Here is a 17,907-nt window from a genome sequence, read left to right on the forward strand (position 1 = left end):
TCACTGGTACATTTGGGTAACGTTTCCAATGCGAACTTTGTACTGTGAACCAAATGAATTGAGCAGGGTTTGCATTTCTATGTCAAGTTGGATCAGCTTTGAAAATATTTATAAATTTGAATCAGATGTTTCGCTTTTCATTCCGCACAAACAACTGGCCGTCTTTGAAGTGCGTGGAATAATACAATGCTATAAGCTCTCTCCAATGACGCATTTTACATTATCTACAAGTGAACAATAAACAGTCGAATTCCGAATCACACCATCGTACAGAGATTACTCGTATGAACTTTTCGTTTCAGATTATCATGTGCATTGTAATAACGTTCCATATTATTTATTGCAGATCTGTCTACACACTGGTCAAACAGCAAGATGAGTGCAAGTCTACACTCTCCGTGTCGGCTATGCAGGCCAATGATTTCCTCGAGGAGCACAGGCAGCTGGTGGGTCGCTGTGTTACGTTGCTTTTCGAGGACTATGAGACAGTCGGCAAGAAAGCTCGTGAAATTCTGTGGCGTAAGGGATATTACGATCTTATTTCTGTGTTCAAAAAACACCATCATCAACTGCAGCAGCAAAGAAAGCATGCGGCTGCTGGCGATGTGAATCTGGAGAAAAATGAGCAGTTGTTGAAGCAAGGTATCGAACGGCTACTGCTAGATGGAATGAACCATTTGAAGGTGATTGTCCTACGCTTGGCTCAAATCTTCAACCTGGACAATATGCGATATTTGGTGAGCTATGCTTTATTGGAAAATTACGACGATGAACTCTTGGTGCGGGAGTCCAGTTGCTATGAAAACCTAAACTTAAAGGAAGAGCGGAATGACGACGAGAAGAAGGTGATGTACACCAAGCAAGAGATTGCTTTTGCATTAGAATCAATTCATTCACTGCTGACTGCTTTGGGAGATCTACATCGATACTATTGTGAGTTTGGACTGGATGGACTGGCTGATGTGAAGAGTATTACAGCATCTTACTATTGGGAAGCATTCAAACTCAACACGAAAGTTGGAATCACTCAGAATCAGCTCGGAACTCTATACAACGGCGACAACTATAACTTGGATTCGGTTTATCACTATCTATATTCTCTATGCTGCCAAATTCCTTTCGAATGCAGTGAGATGAATGTATGCAAAATTTTTCAAAAAAACATCCGATATTTGGAGTCTAATTCTGGCGATGAGGTTGAGGAGGAAGACTATGCGATTCGAGAATTTGTGGCTAAGTTTTTACTTGTGGTTGACGTATTTTTCTACGACAAAAGTGTTACGGATTTTACGAGCTTGTGTCATTCAGTTCTGATTGATTTCAAAAATATTTTAGGAGCTCGACATCTCGTGGATGATGAGTTTTACATGACGGATGATTTGATATTTAAAATCGTTTCGATTCTATTCTTTTGCATGTACAAAGTGAAGGTCAATAATTCTGAAAAGATTTACAGTTTGAATGCGTTCATGGTCGCACTGTGTTCAGAACTTCTGGAATACTGTACAATGGCATTAGAGAAGTACGTCGTTGAAAATGTTAGAGAGGATAAAAAGTTCCGCGAAATGTACATGGGGCTGTACCAGAAGTATGACGAAGAAGTTCGCAGGTCTCGTATGTTGGTAAAAGAAAATACAACCGGGTTCATTAAGGACCAAAAATCATCGTCTGGTGTCGAAGAGGGCAATGGTAGCGAAGACCACTCTAACAAGGAAAATGACGAAGCGGACAAGAAAAGCCAAACAAGTTCCAAGCAACCCACTGGAAAAAAGAAGCATGCTCGCAGACGTCGTAGAGCTTTATCTAACGAATCGGAGTCGGATCTTTCCGATGCTGACGATCAAAGCGATTTTCAACTAGATTCGGATTCAGACGAGGATGACGTTAGCTCGATTTCAAGCTTTGAGTCATATGACGATTTTTCCGATCAAGAAGATGAGAATCTACGCGGGGGTACATTTCAGGAATCTAACGATAGAGATCCAGGCGAATCGGGTGCAGTACTCACACATACCAACGAGATGTCTGAAAAGGAAAAGAACAATAACAACAATTCAGATGATCAAGGTGTTCAGCTTAAGTTCAAGAAACGCTACCACAAGCTAAACCCAAATATAGTTATAGAATTTGCCGAGAACGAACGCACTATGCGTTCGCTAAAACTATTGTTTGATTGGCTACATACTAACATGGACATTTTAATCGGATGCTACCAATCCAACCCCGAGTTTATCCATAACATAATGAAACTGTTGAACCATTTCAATATCGACATATTTTCCAATCGCTACTATTTTCCGCGAAACCTGGTAGATGTTACCGGTATTAGAGAAGACTTCCGTACGTTGTTCGAAATCCGCAGAACCATACCGTTGGATGAAGATATCGCTATGAAACATTTCCCACTCTTTGAAACCGCTCAGGATGAGCTGGACTGGGAAACAAACTATCGGTTCGAAGTTTCACCTGCGGAGCAGAGTTTCCTTCGTGCCATGAAAATGGTTGATTTCGGTTTCTCACTTTGTAAGTCCAAGAAATTTGACTACGCTTTCTGTCCGAAGGCACGTGACTTCAGTTTGAAAAACAAGAAACAACGGAAGCAACCGCAACAACGTAAACCGGAGGATCACAAAAAATCTACCGAAAAAGGAGTAACCCGTAGTCGTAATCGGATTCGCAAGCGTGAGCAGCATGAAGAAAAACGTCGCCTGCGAAAGCATCAGGATGACCAAGAACAACGTGGTGATTTGAGAACTCGTCGTAATAGAGATCGTAACCGCCAGCGAAGTGAACGTCGCAGAATTTTCACAGCTGTCGAAGGGCAAAAGTCCAGCCAGGAAGGGGATGGCACCAAAGTTGCACCAACCATCATAACGAAAAAGGGTTATTTGAAAAATCGGACCAACGGAGAAGCCCAACAGCCGAAGCAAAGAAAAGACGACTCTACGCATTCGGATACAACGGCCGATGAAACTCATCAGGAAAAAAATATTAATGAGTTGATGGGGCAGCTCTGGTTAAGAAATGAGGTGAAGGCTTTGGAGTCAAAGGTATGTATGAACAGTTGTTTTTAGTCTAAAAATGAAATTAACAATCATGATTGCAGGTTAAACGGGTTGTAAATATAACTTTGACTCCTTATCTGATGCTTGACTCAAAATGTTTAACGGAATACACGTATATTGTCAAGAACTTGGTAAAAACGAAGAAATTTGTTATACTGATTCCTACTGCGGGTAAGTGGAGCAAGCTGTTTATGATAACAAAATGCATCTAACGCTTTTAAATTCTAGTTCTCTCGGATTTGGACGAATTAAAAAAACACAGCGACGGTGCACGCAACGCTATCAAATGGCTTGAGTACGAATTCAGCAAGGGCAATCGATTCCTTCGTTCACAGAAGAATCACGAAATTTTACCAATGCCTCTAATAAAAGTTCCAAGGAAACTTGGTAAGTTTTGCATTACGGTTATTCTAGCATGTTGTCATTAATGCTGTATTTCTCTTCGTAGACCGTGATTCGACCGTCTTCTACCAGATCGTTCAGTTCTGTAACCACATCGTCTCAAATCACGCCGACAAAGATAGCACCGACATAGTAACTTACCTGTCCGGGGAGTCGCTACAAGATAAGAAACTTTACAACTCCAGCTACATCGGAATCCTGGAGGCGATTCCTGTCAAGTTTGAACAGATCATTACGTTCTACTCTAGCTACAAAAGAAAATGAGCTTTCAATTGGTAATCGATCTACTGCACGGCATAACTGTCCAAGGAACTCCGTTTCTGAATCATGCTCTCGGCAGCCATCGCGAGAAGCAATCGCGGATGGCGGAAGCAAGGGTACAAGTAGGATTCAGTGGTTGCTTTTTTATAAGATAGAAGATATCAACAACAGCAGCAGCAGCAGCAAGTAGCTCATCAGAGGGAGTAATTCATAAATAAGACCGAACAGCAAAATCCTTCCATTCAATGTGTCTACTACACCTGTCCCTAACAGCAGACGAAACTGAAATTTTGTTGCAGAGGAAACTGTACGGGAGTTAATCAATAAGGCGAAACCCGCGGTGCAACATTTTTCTCAACTTCGTTTATAATTGATGGGAAGGAAGGAGTGGCGTTTTGTTGGTTTCTCTCTATTTTTTCTTCTGATTAAACATCCAATCGAAGATATAAAAATCTTATAAACAACCATAGAACCAGCAAAACACAAATTCCAACGCCTTGTATAAATGAAAAGCCCAATCCAATTCAACATTTGCAGACAGGATAATGATTAACATGTGACGGCAATATAAAATCGAACATCCAACATATTTTGCAAAACATCAAAATTTGGTTTAGAGAATATCAGGTAGCTTTTTCAGTCACATTTAGCCAAAGCCGCATCTTATAGAGTTTATTGGAGACTTTTCTAATTGTATCAAGTGCCCTAATACAATCCATAGTAACGCATCGGTATCATAAAAACTACGCATTACATTATTGTTTTCTACTGTTATCTTTACAATCATAGATGGCGTTGCAAGCTTGAAGCAAAAATTATGTTTTCGGTAATACCTTCCCACTATCTGATATAAACTCATGGAATTAAAACGGAACTCGCATACTTATTAATCCGAATATAAACCTTTGAGTGGGCCTGAAAAGCGAATTGAATTAATGCTTGTTGCATATATTAATGCATCAGTCCCAAGGATAATTTAAAGTAATCCTACAGTCGAATGTGCATAGCCTGCTTGTACCAGTAAATGATCTATGCATTCTATAGGTGCAATAATTGGACACTCAGGCAAAAAATACTAGCGGTATTCATTATTTTGCCTTATGTTTTTTTGCCACAAGGAATCGGTAAATTGCTGTTATGCACATAATTGTGTCCTGTGGGATTCCCTACATACATGGAACAATTATTCGTAGAATGGCAGTAAATATTTCTTTAGATGGATAAATTTTGAATCGAACCAACCTCATATCACAGACCTACCAGACATGACACTCGCGGTCACCAATGTGTTACAAAAATTTAACGGCTTTTTCGAAGCTCCCGCGGCTGTTATTGACGTTATTGTTATTGTGCCAAATACCTAAATTGTTTACGATTGAAACAAGAATAAAACTTCGGTTCTACAATTGAAATCAAGACGGCAAGTGGATTCTATAACATTTCCTCGAAAACCCATCCCAGAAAATAAAATGCCGAAACTTTTTCCCCAGAAACATTTTCTATAAAGTACCAAATCCCTGAAAACTACTTTCCAGAAAGTACCAAATAAAGAAAAAAAATCCCCAGAAGGAACCATAACCCAGAAAATTTTTGCCAGAAAGTACCAAAACTCAGAAAATTGTTTGACCGAATATTCGATTGTATACTATTCCCCCGAAAATCGTTCCCCAGAAAGCCATTCCCCAGAATTCCACTCCCTAGAATATCATCCCCCAGAATATACTATTTCCCAGAAAGTCATTTCCCAGAATGTACCATTCCCCAGAATTCCATACCCCAGAATGCACCATCTCCCAGAAAGTCATTCCCCAGAAAATTTTAACTTTTTTATAGATTTGATCTTTTCAAACGTACTACTCGTTCCCATTTCCATCGAAGACATTCTTCGATTCGGTCACATTTGAAATGATTTGCATTGTGTTGAAATCGGAATTTAGGATGACATTATTTATTCCGAATTTAAATAAAGAATAGCTAACTTTCCCGAAAAATCATTCCACAGAAGCTAAAATACCGAAGTGTTTTCCCCAGAAAGAACTATTCTCCAGAAAACCATATCCAGAATGAACCAATGCTCATAAGTTCATTCAACAGTTATAAACATTTCCCAGACATTTTTTTTTGAAGTGGGAAATTTTTTTGATGAAAATCAAAACATTTTTTTCATTATGTTGGCCATATTGCTCCCCTCGAAAAGTGTACTGGTAGCAGTATTAGACAATAGCAATATTTTTACTTTTATTTTAATAATATAAACATACATATAGGACAAATCGCAAAATTCAGTACAGGTGTGTTTTTCAGTGCCATTTAACAACAACCAGCGGTAGCCCCCTTCATAGGATCCAAAAGAATGTAACAGTGTTATGTAAGTAAGTTTGTGTGGCGAAACGAAATCTTTGTACATTACCTAAGTTAAGGAACTGATGCATGATGCACGATGTTAAGCTGGTACGGATAAGCCGTCGAAAGCGGCGGCTCCTCGCAAAAATATCGTTGCGCCAGTTCGGCCAAAACACTAGCTACACCTTTTATACACGGTTCCAACCACTCATTTACAAATTAGTCAACCCTCAGGCCCAGGAATAATTGGTATATCCCCCGTATACTTGCGCATAAGTCAGTGGCGCCATAATCGCAAATGCGATAACAGTCCCAACTAATAATATATTCAATTCAAAGTGATCGCTAACATTGACGAATAATTGTTGTCGAGTATTATGTCTGTAACTCTGTGTTATAAGTACCATTTGGCGTAAGGTATGAAAATACTTTCGAATGTATTTAGTGCAACCTATTTGAGTAAACCGAGCAATCGGGTGAATCGTACATTTGCGTACGAAACATTCCCAATACAAAAGAAAGATAAATGCTCTAAAAACCCACGAAACCATTTGTCAAAATATGCATTCATTTCGATTTTAATATGGATTCAACCAAAGCTCCAAAGAAGGAATCAACATATATGTTTGAATAAACCGGGCAGACGAAAATATCACAAGTTTGCGTGCAAGAGTTGCTTGGCGTACAAATTCAAAGAAATGCTCATGTTTGAAAGAAGGAACCAAGTCCTATGTTCGAGTAAACCGGCTATACGAGAGGATAACAGGTTTGCTTGCGAGAGGCCGCCGCTTTCGACGGCACATCCTCAGCAGCTTAACACCGCATAAGTTTCTTTAATTAGGTATGCGTAAACCTTTGGCTTAACCACAAATAATAAATAAAAACCATAACTTTTCTAGGGAATGGGGCATTCTGGGGAATGGGGCATTCTGGATAATGGTTTTCTAGGGATTGGTACATTCTGGGAAATGTCTTTCTGGGGAATGGTACATTCTGGGGAAAAAATTCTGGGGAATGGCTTTCTGGGAAATGGCTTTCGGGGGAATGGTATACAACCGAAAATTCTGTTTTTTTTTTCAACCAACTTCGTAACAATCATTTAATTTAGATTGTATTCACGTAAATGCGGGGGCATAGCGTAGTTGGTAATTTTTTCTAACCCGAAAAAAGAGGCGAATGACCGTAAGGCTTGAACCTCCAAATTCTAAATTTTTTAATTGCTTGTTATGATCACAATACAAATGGGGAAGGGTCCTTTTGTGATGTTTGAATATAGAGCACCAATAGATAAATAATTGTTTTATTATTATTCTTTTGATTAAGTTATTTGATACTATACTAATATTAGAGCATTGTAGTGCGTATAATATAACTTCGGATTTTGGTTTTCGCAAGTTTCTCGAAGAAAGTTTATCTATGATTGAGTAGTTCGGTTTGAAGCGCTCTTTTGAGTGACGAAACCTGTGAAGTAATGAAATGGAATAGAAAACGCTTGAAACAGTTACATGACGTATTTGTGTACCATAAAGAATGATGCGATCCAAATTTGGTCGAATCAAACTTGATGCTTTTCTTTTAAAAGTGGATCAAAACGTTTCCAAAAATGAAACTCAAAAGAACAACTCATGTTTAAAAGAAGGGTAACGCTTTTATAAAATGTATCCATATGAAAAATAATCACTACCAACACTGCAATACAACACTTGAAAAATTGCTTCAATTTTTGCATAAAACTAACATAGAGCAATTTGGCATAACAGACCTGTGGTATAAATACCATTTAGCGTAAGTTATGAAACTACTTTCGAAAGTATTTAGTGGCTCATGTTTGAGTAAACCGAGCAATCGGGTGGATCGTACGTTTACGTACGAAACATTTCCAATGCAAAAAAGGATAGATGCTATCCTTTTGTCAAATTGTGCATTCATTTCGATTTTAGTACACATTCAAAGAAAGCTCGAAATAAGGAATCAACCCCTATGTTTGAGTAAACCGGGCCAGCGAAAAGATCACAAGTTTGCGTGCAAGAGTTATTTGGCATACAGATTCAATGAACTGCTCATGTTTAAAAGAAGGAATCAATCCCTATGTTTGAGTAAATGTGGTATACGAATGGATAACAGGCTTCCTTGCGAGGGACCGCCGCTTCCGACGGCTTATCTTCAGCAGTTTTACACCGCATCGGTTCCTTGACTTAGGTAATGTGCATATTTTAAAATACACCAACTAGCGCAACGCATAGCACTATTTTATTCTTTTGGATTCTAGAAGGAGGTCACTGCTTCCGATATTTGATGCCAAATGGCTCCCAAAAATACCTGTACTAAATTCTAAGATTTGTCCTACATGTATATTTCCATTACTAAAAGAAATTTAAAAAGACTACTATTGTCTAATGCTGCTGGCAGTATACTCTTCGAGGGAAGCAAAATTGACAACATTCCGAATAAGATTTTTGATTTTTATCAATATTTTTCCCAATTTATGGGTACTTTCTTAATCTTACCAAACCTTCTGGAAAATGGTTATATCTGGGGAATGAGTTTCCAGGCGTAAGCTGCTTTCTGGGTAATGCTTTGTGGGAAATGGTGCATTCTGGAATTTTGTTTTCTGGGAATTGGTGGATTCGAGGAAACAGTGTTCTAGAAAACAGTTTTTCTGGGGAAATAACTTCGGTGTTTTAGTTTCTGGGGAAAGGTTTTCGGAACGATGTCTTAGAAGTGTAAGTGAGTATGCCGAAAATGGGGGTGTAAATTTTTGAGAAGATAATTTGGGGATCAATGTCATGAGAAAGCAGAATAGTTCTAGAAATAATAAAAAGACCTTTCTAGTGGTGCTGTTTTGGAACAACAATAAGAAAAAGTATATTTTGGATTTGAACGGAAGTTATACGTGTTGAGTATAGAACAAAAAAAAAATAAAAAAAAAATAAAAATTCGTTGAAACATACTAATAATATTGGAATGTTTTATTTTACATCATCACAAATCGATGGCCTGCGTTAAGCCAAACCGAGCTAAGCGCCATAATTTTTTTCGCGTATTTTTCGTACCAAAATTAATTTTTCGATAATTTATCATTTACATAGAAAGTTAAAGAACACTGGTTTGCTTTCGTTTGCTATTTGGGTTTCCAAAACAACAGATATTAGAGTTCCTGGTGCTACATTGGATGCTGGAGCGATTTTAGATAGAGCACCTCAAAATGGCGCTTGGTCCTCTTTGGCTTAACACAGGCCAGATATATTACATTTCGAATCGTCAAATTGGTCAAAAGCAGTAACGTATCTGGTGAAAAATACTTACCTAAATACTTAAAATTACGTTGCAGTAGTCCGTTAAAGTTTATAAAACTCAACCGTCTGAGATGCACTTCTGTTGCTCTGTGATTTCTGCTATACTTTCAATCGACACATACCACACACATTTACAAGCAATTCGGATATAAAAAACTCGATGGTACGATGCGAGCTTGAATTCAGTTTACCCTAGGATAGGATCCGCCAGCTGGCTTCTTCTTATATTTTACTAATCCCTGTTGAAAACGACATACCCCCACTCGACCAATGTTGCCAAAATATTTGTTTTGTTTCGGTCGTATATTTGTTCTGATTAAAATATTCTATATTATTCTATATTTATATCCGCATTGAAACGATCATAACGTTTTTTTTCATCGGAATACAGCAAAACAAAATAATATATATTCGTTGTTGGACATTACGAAAAATATCTTCACGCCTCTTCATTTTTGTAAGTTGCTTTCTGAGTCAAGCAACCTCTGTCACAAGAATAATTTTCTCTGTTCGGATTTATTTTAAATATTCTAAAACTACTTTTCTGCAAGGTTTAATTTTTGTTTTGGAGGAATTTATAGTTTTTTATTTGTGATTGTTTCGGAGAAAACAGCAGTAGAAAATACACTCTCCTATTTACACCGATGATCGATTCAGTTGAAAACTGTAAAATTCAACTGTATCGATAATACCAAAGGAAGAACAAGAAGCGACTTCCGGGATAACTTTCTCCCTGTTTGCTCAGTACTTCCAATTTACTCGGTACTGGAACAAAGACAATTTTTACATGAAGTTCAAAATATTTTCATACACAGCCTGTTGATTTCGAAAAGAGGCATTTCCGCATTACTCCGCACACAGAACAGAATCCACGATAACCGCGCTACCGGATCTGTCGGGAATTTCAGTTCTGGCTAAGATGTTTGATTTCGTCTGCCAAATAATGCCTGCACTTCATAATTACAGACGGATGACGGTATCTCGAGAAAACAAAAAAATCAACACGGTTAACAATCGTCGTTTTATGTTTGATATCACAATATGACAACACTTCCAAGCAGCCCTTTAGTACTTTTAGTTTCCAAGCCGAAGGTTTGCCTATGTCACTTTCGTCCAATCACGAGCTGGTTCAGACTTGGTTCAAAAACAGAAGACAGAGCTGGCGGATCCTATCCTAGAGTTTACCGAGAGATCTACGCAACAACGGACGTTTGTCAGCCAAAATGAGCCGAATGCTCGGTTCCACCAGCCACTACAATACGGACAATTGTGGGCGCCTGTTTCATGTGTTTTTTTACAAAGTTTGCTTCCAGTAGATATTCAATTGAAATTTATTAAATATTGATTTGTACATGGAGGTCAAAATAACGTTTTGCATCCGTTTTTTAAGCCATTCCCTGTAAAAAAATTTCTGTGCCTAGGGTACATTCGTACCCGACATAAATTTTAGGCGCCACTGCTAGGTTGGTTGAGTGAAACAAATATACTTTAATGGAAGTTTAAACATCAAATTGATTTATTACACAAGATGCTTGCAGTTAAACCGTAACAGAATAAGATAGATTTCAAGTAACGATCGGTAATGTACCACAGAAAACCGTTCTAGGGTTAACTCCACGAATCCAGCGTATTTAGCGCTAAAATAACAATTTGCTATGTTTTTTATTAATCAGTTTTATTTACTACTGATACTACTACCACAGACTAACAGAAATAACACTATGAGGGAATTCCCTCAAAAAACGTCCTACAATTTTCCCAGAACACTAGCTCCACCTTTTATTCACGGTCCCAAAGACTCATTTACTGGTGGGTTACCCCCAGGTTTGGGAACAATTTTTCACTAGTCGTATATCCCCCACATGCTTGTTCATATGTCAGTGACGCCATAATCTCAAATATTGTCACTACAAATCTCGATAAACATATGATTACGGCCTAAAAGCCAACTGTCAAAATCCACTTTGAATGGAAATTCCAGACAAACCGTTACTAGTTCACAACAGTTTATGAAAGAGAAAACTTTTCTCTTTTGTTTACTACCAACATCTGTGATTGGCGTGTAACGGTTTGTCCGGAATTTTCATTCAAAGTGGATTTTGACAGTTGGCTTTTAGGCCGTAATCATATGTTTGTCGAGAAATATATTTAAAATGACCTTAACGGGCGAAGCTTTGTTTTTGTCTGTTTAAGCAAAAATATAAAAAAAACAATACTTCAGATAGTTTTTTGTGCGATGACCACTCATTTAACATCGTTGGGGTGTTGGGTTTGTTGGCAGGTGGAGCGGGACCCACGGCTTTAGTTTCCTTTCGAAGGAAGATGTGACCATAGATTTTTAAAATCTCAACAGTCTTGGCCGGAACTTAACGTAGACCCACTGGGCTAAGAAGTGATTATGCTTATCACTCAATAACCGTCGCCGTAAAAAGGAATAAAAATATAAGACTTTTTATATACGGTGTTCCGAAAACAACATTCAAAAGTTATTCTGAAGTTTGTGTCAAAAATGGCGATCATTGCACAACCGACGACAATCGCATACTAAGCAGAAGATGCGAGATCCATTGGCAATACTTAGAGCGCTCACTATATCGTCGCTTTGTGCTATCTTATGACAACCGCCATTTAGCTTTTTTCGAGAAAAACGATTTTTAAAGTTTGAGATTGAATGTCTTAAAATTTATACAAGTTAGAAGTTTTTCGGAGAAGACATTCGATGCTTCTATCTTTTCTGAAATAATCTCTCAATTTGTGCAAAGATCGGTTGACTATATTTACAGTTTTTGCGTAAAATGTAAACCAAAGTCGCTCGCATACGTGTCATAAGTGTGTATTGATGATAAAATATGCATGACGTGGCACAAATGTGCACAGAAAATTTCATATAAATATGAATCATAACTGTTTCGTAGAACTATGCGATATACTTCACTATGTCCAATATTATACTTTTCCATGCGTTAGCAGCAATATCAGGTTACAAAATGATGTTATTGGAACACAAAGTTTTCCCAGTTTTCCTTCTTTATTCGGGAAAAACAATAACCAAAATTGATTCCGTTAACAATTTAGAGACAATATATATATATATATATATATATATATATATATATATATATATATATATATATATATATATATATATATATATATATATATATATATATATATATATATATATATATATATATATATATATATATATATATATATATATATATATATATATATATATATATATATATATATATATATATATATATATCAAACAATGTTATTTTTGACAGGCGACTAGACGAAACAAATATTCTTCTTGCATAATCCATCATTACATTTGGGTATACTTTCCAAAACTAGTGGAAATCTCAAAAGGAAATTTGTTCAATAATTTTGACAATATAAGCCAACCATTCCCAGAAAAAACTATGGTAGGAAAAGTTTTGCTCTCGAGACAAGAACCTAGCTGATGGTTATGGTTGATCTGCATAGGAATTACCTATGTCATCAGAGACATCTGTTGGCTTGCTATAAGCTTTTTGGCTTATAGCAAGCCAACAGATTAAGCATGTTGTCTATTTTTTCTTTGTCATAAGATAGCACAACTCGATCACTCGAGAAATTGGCGCTTGTCATAATCGTGTTTCGCTATATCTCAGTAAAGTAGCAGAATTTCAAAATTCTGAAAACGCGAGTTTATCGAGATTTAAAAATTTAGTAACATGACATATCTAACTCAGTTCACCCCAAAATGGCGTTTGTCATAAGATAGCACAACAGCGACGATATCTATTGGTATTTCAATAAACGATGTACTTTATTGGAGGCAACAACTTATTACCATTTAGATAAAAGGGTTATCCTGCATGTAAACATTGTGCATCTGCTTTCTCTATAATTATTTATAAAATACGATTAAAGGAGCTATAGTCACTGGGAACACAATGATGGTTTAATATATTGAACGAATACGAAAACTTCCGCTTTATACCTATTGACATGTGAGTGACACGCCGCTTATTCAAATTGTGTTTTCTTTGTGTTTCTATAATTTATATCCGTATAATTTTCAGTGAAAACAAACATTAAATTTCCTCACGAGCTGCCAACAAGCAGTGGCATCACGTTGTAGGAGAGAGTGGGTACAGTTTGAACACATTCATAGCTTTTCTATTGTAACCATCGAGATCGCTATATCCGTCGTTAACAATTTGCTTGGGGTGACCCTAGGGGCAGATCACTCTAGGAATGTATAACAAATTTGCATCCAATTAATAAAAATGCATTTATTTCCATTTTTGCATCAACTTTAAACGTCTAAGTTTGTTTAACAAACGTCCTACGCTGATCCACTTTGTTCGATTTTTTGTTGAATGTAGGGCAAAATTTTTGTAGGGTTTTGACGTCTTACATGAAGCGCAAAATACATTGCACGCAACGCAAAATACATTATGAATTTCTATTTTGATGGCAATAAATGCATTTAATTTTGCTGATTTTTAAAAATACATCAGAAGTGATCTGCCCCTAGGGGTGACCTTTAGGAAGAGAATGAAACAACCACAACATTTTCAGTTCAAAATGTTTCTAATCCACCTAGCAGTGTGATGAGACCTTTCCTATAATTAATCCAGCTTTTTACGTGCCATAATGGCGGTTTAAATTGTTCAGTTCGTAATACGTTTAATGGCCCTTTTTTGACAGTAATCGTTTACGTCAACCGCCCAGCGAGATTAAGTCATCCTACGTTAGTCCAATGCGTTGGATGTTTATTCAATGAACGCCCGACATCTTCAACTGGGCGTTGCTGTCAAGCATGCGCTGATGAACTACGTGTAAGTGTATGAATGTTGTCACGATCAGTTCTATTAGCCTTGGACCGAAGAAAACACGTTTCGGAAGGAGTGGAGAGTCGGATTATTCTGATGTTTAGCATTCCGTACGTCTGCTCTTAGTTCACGATTCTAAAGTATCGATTTGACTATCTATGCGCTCAGTATGAATGCAGGCAGAACTATGGTCCCATTTTAGGCACATTGCGACATGATGCACGGTGTGTTGGTCATGCCCTTGGCGGAAGTGTATTATGGTATTTTTATTAGCTAACTTCCGTAAACTAGACTATATTATGATTAGTTCGGACAATTGATTTTCTCGGTAAGGCAAACGAATCGTTCTGCCTAAATAGACCCAGAAGCGTTTGATGGACAATCACTGAACGCCCATTTGATCGATTCGGTCGTCACAATTCTACGAGCAAATGATTTTTGGGAAATAGAATCAGAACTACCTTAAAAGAACTACTCAGGAGCAGTCGTCAGTGATGGATCCGTATAGTCTGCAAAGTGTTTATCAAAAAGACTTTTGAGTACGACATGTTCGTCAGACGAGCATTCACTATTAGCAGCTCTATTCGAACTGACATGAAAGTCTTTCAAATTCAAAAGTAACTTATTTAATTTGCTAGTCTCGTTAAGACTTGAGACATTTTTGCAGAGACTTTTCCAACCACTTCGTTCAGAGGATTGAAGGGCATTGCTGTATGCTTTGCGAGCCAGCTTAAAGGCCTCCGACCCGTCCCTGCGTTTGCGATTCCAAGCTCTTTTACATATTTTTTTGAGTCTAAATAGTTCGGTATTCCACCAAGGTGTTCCTCTAGAAGTACGCATAACTCGAAGCGAGCAAGGCTCTTGGTATGCTGTAACTATGAGTGAGGTTGTTCATCCACGACCTCATCCAAGTCACTTGGAGATTCAATCGTTGGAAGATACCCATGAAACCTAGTCACCAAGCCCTCTTCGTAGAGGTTCCAGTTCGTAGATTTGGGATTGCGATATGTGACGATATCTAGTGAAACGTTTAAATGATTAAAGACGATGTACTTATGGTCAGATAACGACGGTTCGTTCGAGCTCGTTTGATACGAGCCAGTTTGCCAACTCATGCGTAATACCGTCAGTACAGAGAGTTACATCTAACACCTCTTCTCTGCCAGTTCATGCAAATGTTGGGCGGTTTCCTGCATTAAGAATGTGCAGATTTGTACTACTTAAGTATTCCATGAATTTGGCGCCTCTCAAATTGATATCCCAGCTGCCCCAAATTATGTGGTGGGCATTTGCATCACTGCCGATTATGAGGGGAGACCCAATTTCTGCCACAGTATGATACAACCCTTTTGAAATAATCAGAAGGTGATGGTTCATTATGCGGCAAATATGCCGATGTATTTCTTATTTATGTTGTCAAAAGTCATATTTACCGTGACAGTACAAATATTGCGAGTTGTGAGGTTGGATATAAAACATGCGTCAATAGCACTATTCACAAGTATACATGCACGAGGCATTTCACGTGAATTTGCAATACCATTTTTGTAGAAAGCTACGCAAACGGAGTTAAGCTTTCTTTCACGGAAATACCATAATAGTTTCCTGAACGGAAATCTTGAACCAAAGCTATGGAAGCTTTTTCTTCCTGCACAAGGCGGGATAGATTCATATTTGCTGTACGTTTACGCTGAAGATTAATTTGTGCTACTATAACCATACTCGATCACAGCACTACACATTTGTTGTACAGCAGCTACATGATACCAGGCATGCACAAGAACGGTGCTACTCTGTGTCCTATTCCTGTGCACTGGCTCAGAATGTGTCAGAGCTAAATTCATTGAGCTAGTGCTTGCGCTGGTTTCCGATGAGCTAGAGTTAGCAAATAGCACGAGCACCGATGAGCGAGAGCTTTCGCTAGCATGGTGATAGCTAGCACGCTGCACGGAGCTATAGCTCAGCTATAGCAAAGTAGAATAAAAAAAACAACGCGTTAGTGTGAGTAATGATGCCTGCATCGTTTTTTTCAGAAACTTGTCGCACATTTGCCAATGCATGTTTCTTGCTTTGTCCTATTCTTTCGTTCTATAGCTTACACTACTGCACCGTTCAAGCTCATCGGATAAGCTTACCGTGCCAGCTCATTGAGTTAACTCGTGCTAGCTCACCGAGCTTGCTCGTGCCAGCTTACCGAGCTAGCTCACGATGCTAGCTCATCGTGCTAACTCGTTTTGCTAGCTCTTCGAATCCTACAGCTCGAGCACGAAGCTTACCTAGCACGAGCAGTGTCAGTGCTTATTGCTTTTGGTTCGTTCAAAGCTGCCGCTCAGCTCGTGTTAGGCTCACGTGCTGTGCTTCATGCATCCCTGGATGATACCAAACACGTTGGCTTATAATCGTCTATAGCGAACGCCGAAATAGGTATTAGGGTCATGACCACCATTTGAATCCCACGATTTGCGAAGAAAGAAACGTCCATTGTGTCAGTGATTCGCTTAACACAGTAAAGGTAAGACCCAAGACTTTCCGTGCGCGATTGGCATATGTTGGTCCTGCCAGCCATTCAGTTCGCGGCACTGAGAAACACTTTGACTTGAGGACTCCTGTTTTAAGTCGCCACTTACGACATGGGAACAGGTCCTGTGGCTCAATTCTTGGTTGAGAAACTTCAACCCGACGGATGCCACACGGCCTCTAGGCTGGTTTTGTCCAGAGAAAGATAATAGACTGTTATCAACTAACTTCCTAGTGGACTCCAGCCTTCCAGTGTTACCGGCCGGATTGTTTGATATGCACCGATATTCTGTCTGGTTGGAGGCTTCTCATTTCTCTACTACAGAAGGCGACAGCAGCCTGCAGAATAACCATTGTGTATCCAATAAAAAGATAACCGGCCGACAGGGTACCCGGGTACCTGCAAATTTAAAAGTCCATGACACTTTTGGATGTTTCGAATTCAGAAAATCATCCACTTTAAGAATCTGTGAATGCATCAAGTTTCCGCTAGTCCGGATTCTAAAAGTGGTTGACTTCCTAAATCCAAAATATCTAAATGTGTTTAGATCGGATAAAAATAGGCCATAGTTCTGAATATTTCGGTTTTGTGGGTACCTAGTATCCTGCCGGCCTGTTACGATGTAAAAAAACAGAAGCCCGAAGTAAAAAAAAATACTCAAGCCTCCAATTACTGCATCACTAGTTTTATTTTCCCAAAAGCTGTGCTTGATGATATTATATGGTCGGTGTTAAGTGACAATACATTGATTTCGAGAACAAGAGTTTGAAGTTTGGATCGCAGCATCCCTTACGTTATAATTGAAAAATAATTTTTGCCATGTCTAATGTAGGTAGCTGAAGAACTTCTTTATCCAGTGCTATCAGTATCTCATTTTTTAAGATGTGCGACTTAGTCCGGTCTGACTTAACATCGACCATATGATATCACTAAGTATCAATTTCCCGCTTAGGAGAGAGCACTGGAATTTCATAGTTTAAAAAATGCAAAGGGGTGCTCTGTCGGATACATAACAGTTAAGTGCGATCGCATGAACAGAGCATTGCTCACCTTGATTAATACGTAACACTGCTGCGTTTTATTCTATTGATTCCGAATTGATAAAAGGACAAAGGAAATTAATTAGGTCAGTAGATTTATTTTTCTATATATTACTTTCCTTTTTAAATTAAAAAATTAATAGGGGCTGAATG

General features: G+C 38.2%; 1 protein-coding gene across 1 annotated transcript; it reads left to right on the forward strand.

Moving 5' to 3' along the window:
- Nucleotides 1-38: 38 nt before the first annotated feature.
- LOC131681887 (nonsense-mediated mRNA decay factor SMG5-like) lies at nt 39-4,602 on the forward strand. The gene is made up of 4 exons (XM_058962981.1): nt 39-3,050; nt 3,107-3,236; nt 3,294-3,452; nt 3,514-4,602. The coding sequence occupies exons 1-4, from the start codon at nt 285-287 to the stop codon at nt 3,729-3,731; spliced, it is 3,273 nt and encodes a 1,090-aa protein (XP_058818964.1). The 5' UTR covers nt 39-284; the 3' UTR covers nt 3,732-4,602.
- The last annotated feature ends 13,305 nt before the right edge of the window (nt 4,603-17,907 follow it).

This window comes from Topomyia yanbarensis, chromosome 2, assembly GCF_030247195.1.
Source record: "Topomyia yanbarensis strain Yona2022 chromosome 2, ASM3024719v1, whole genome shotgun sequence".
Lineage (NCBI taxonomy): Eukaryota > Metazoa > Arthropoda > Insecta > Diptera > Culicidae > Topomyia > Topomyia yanbarensis.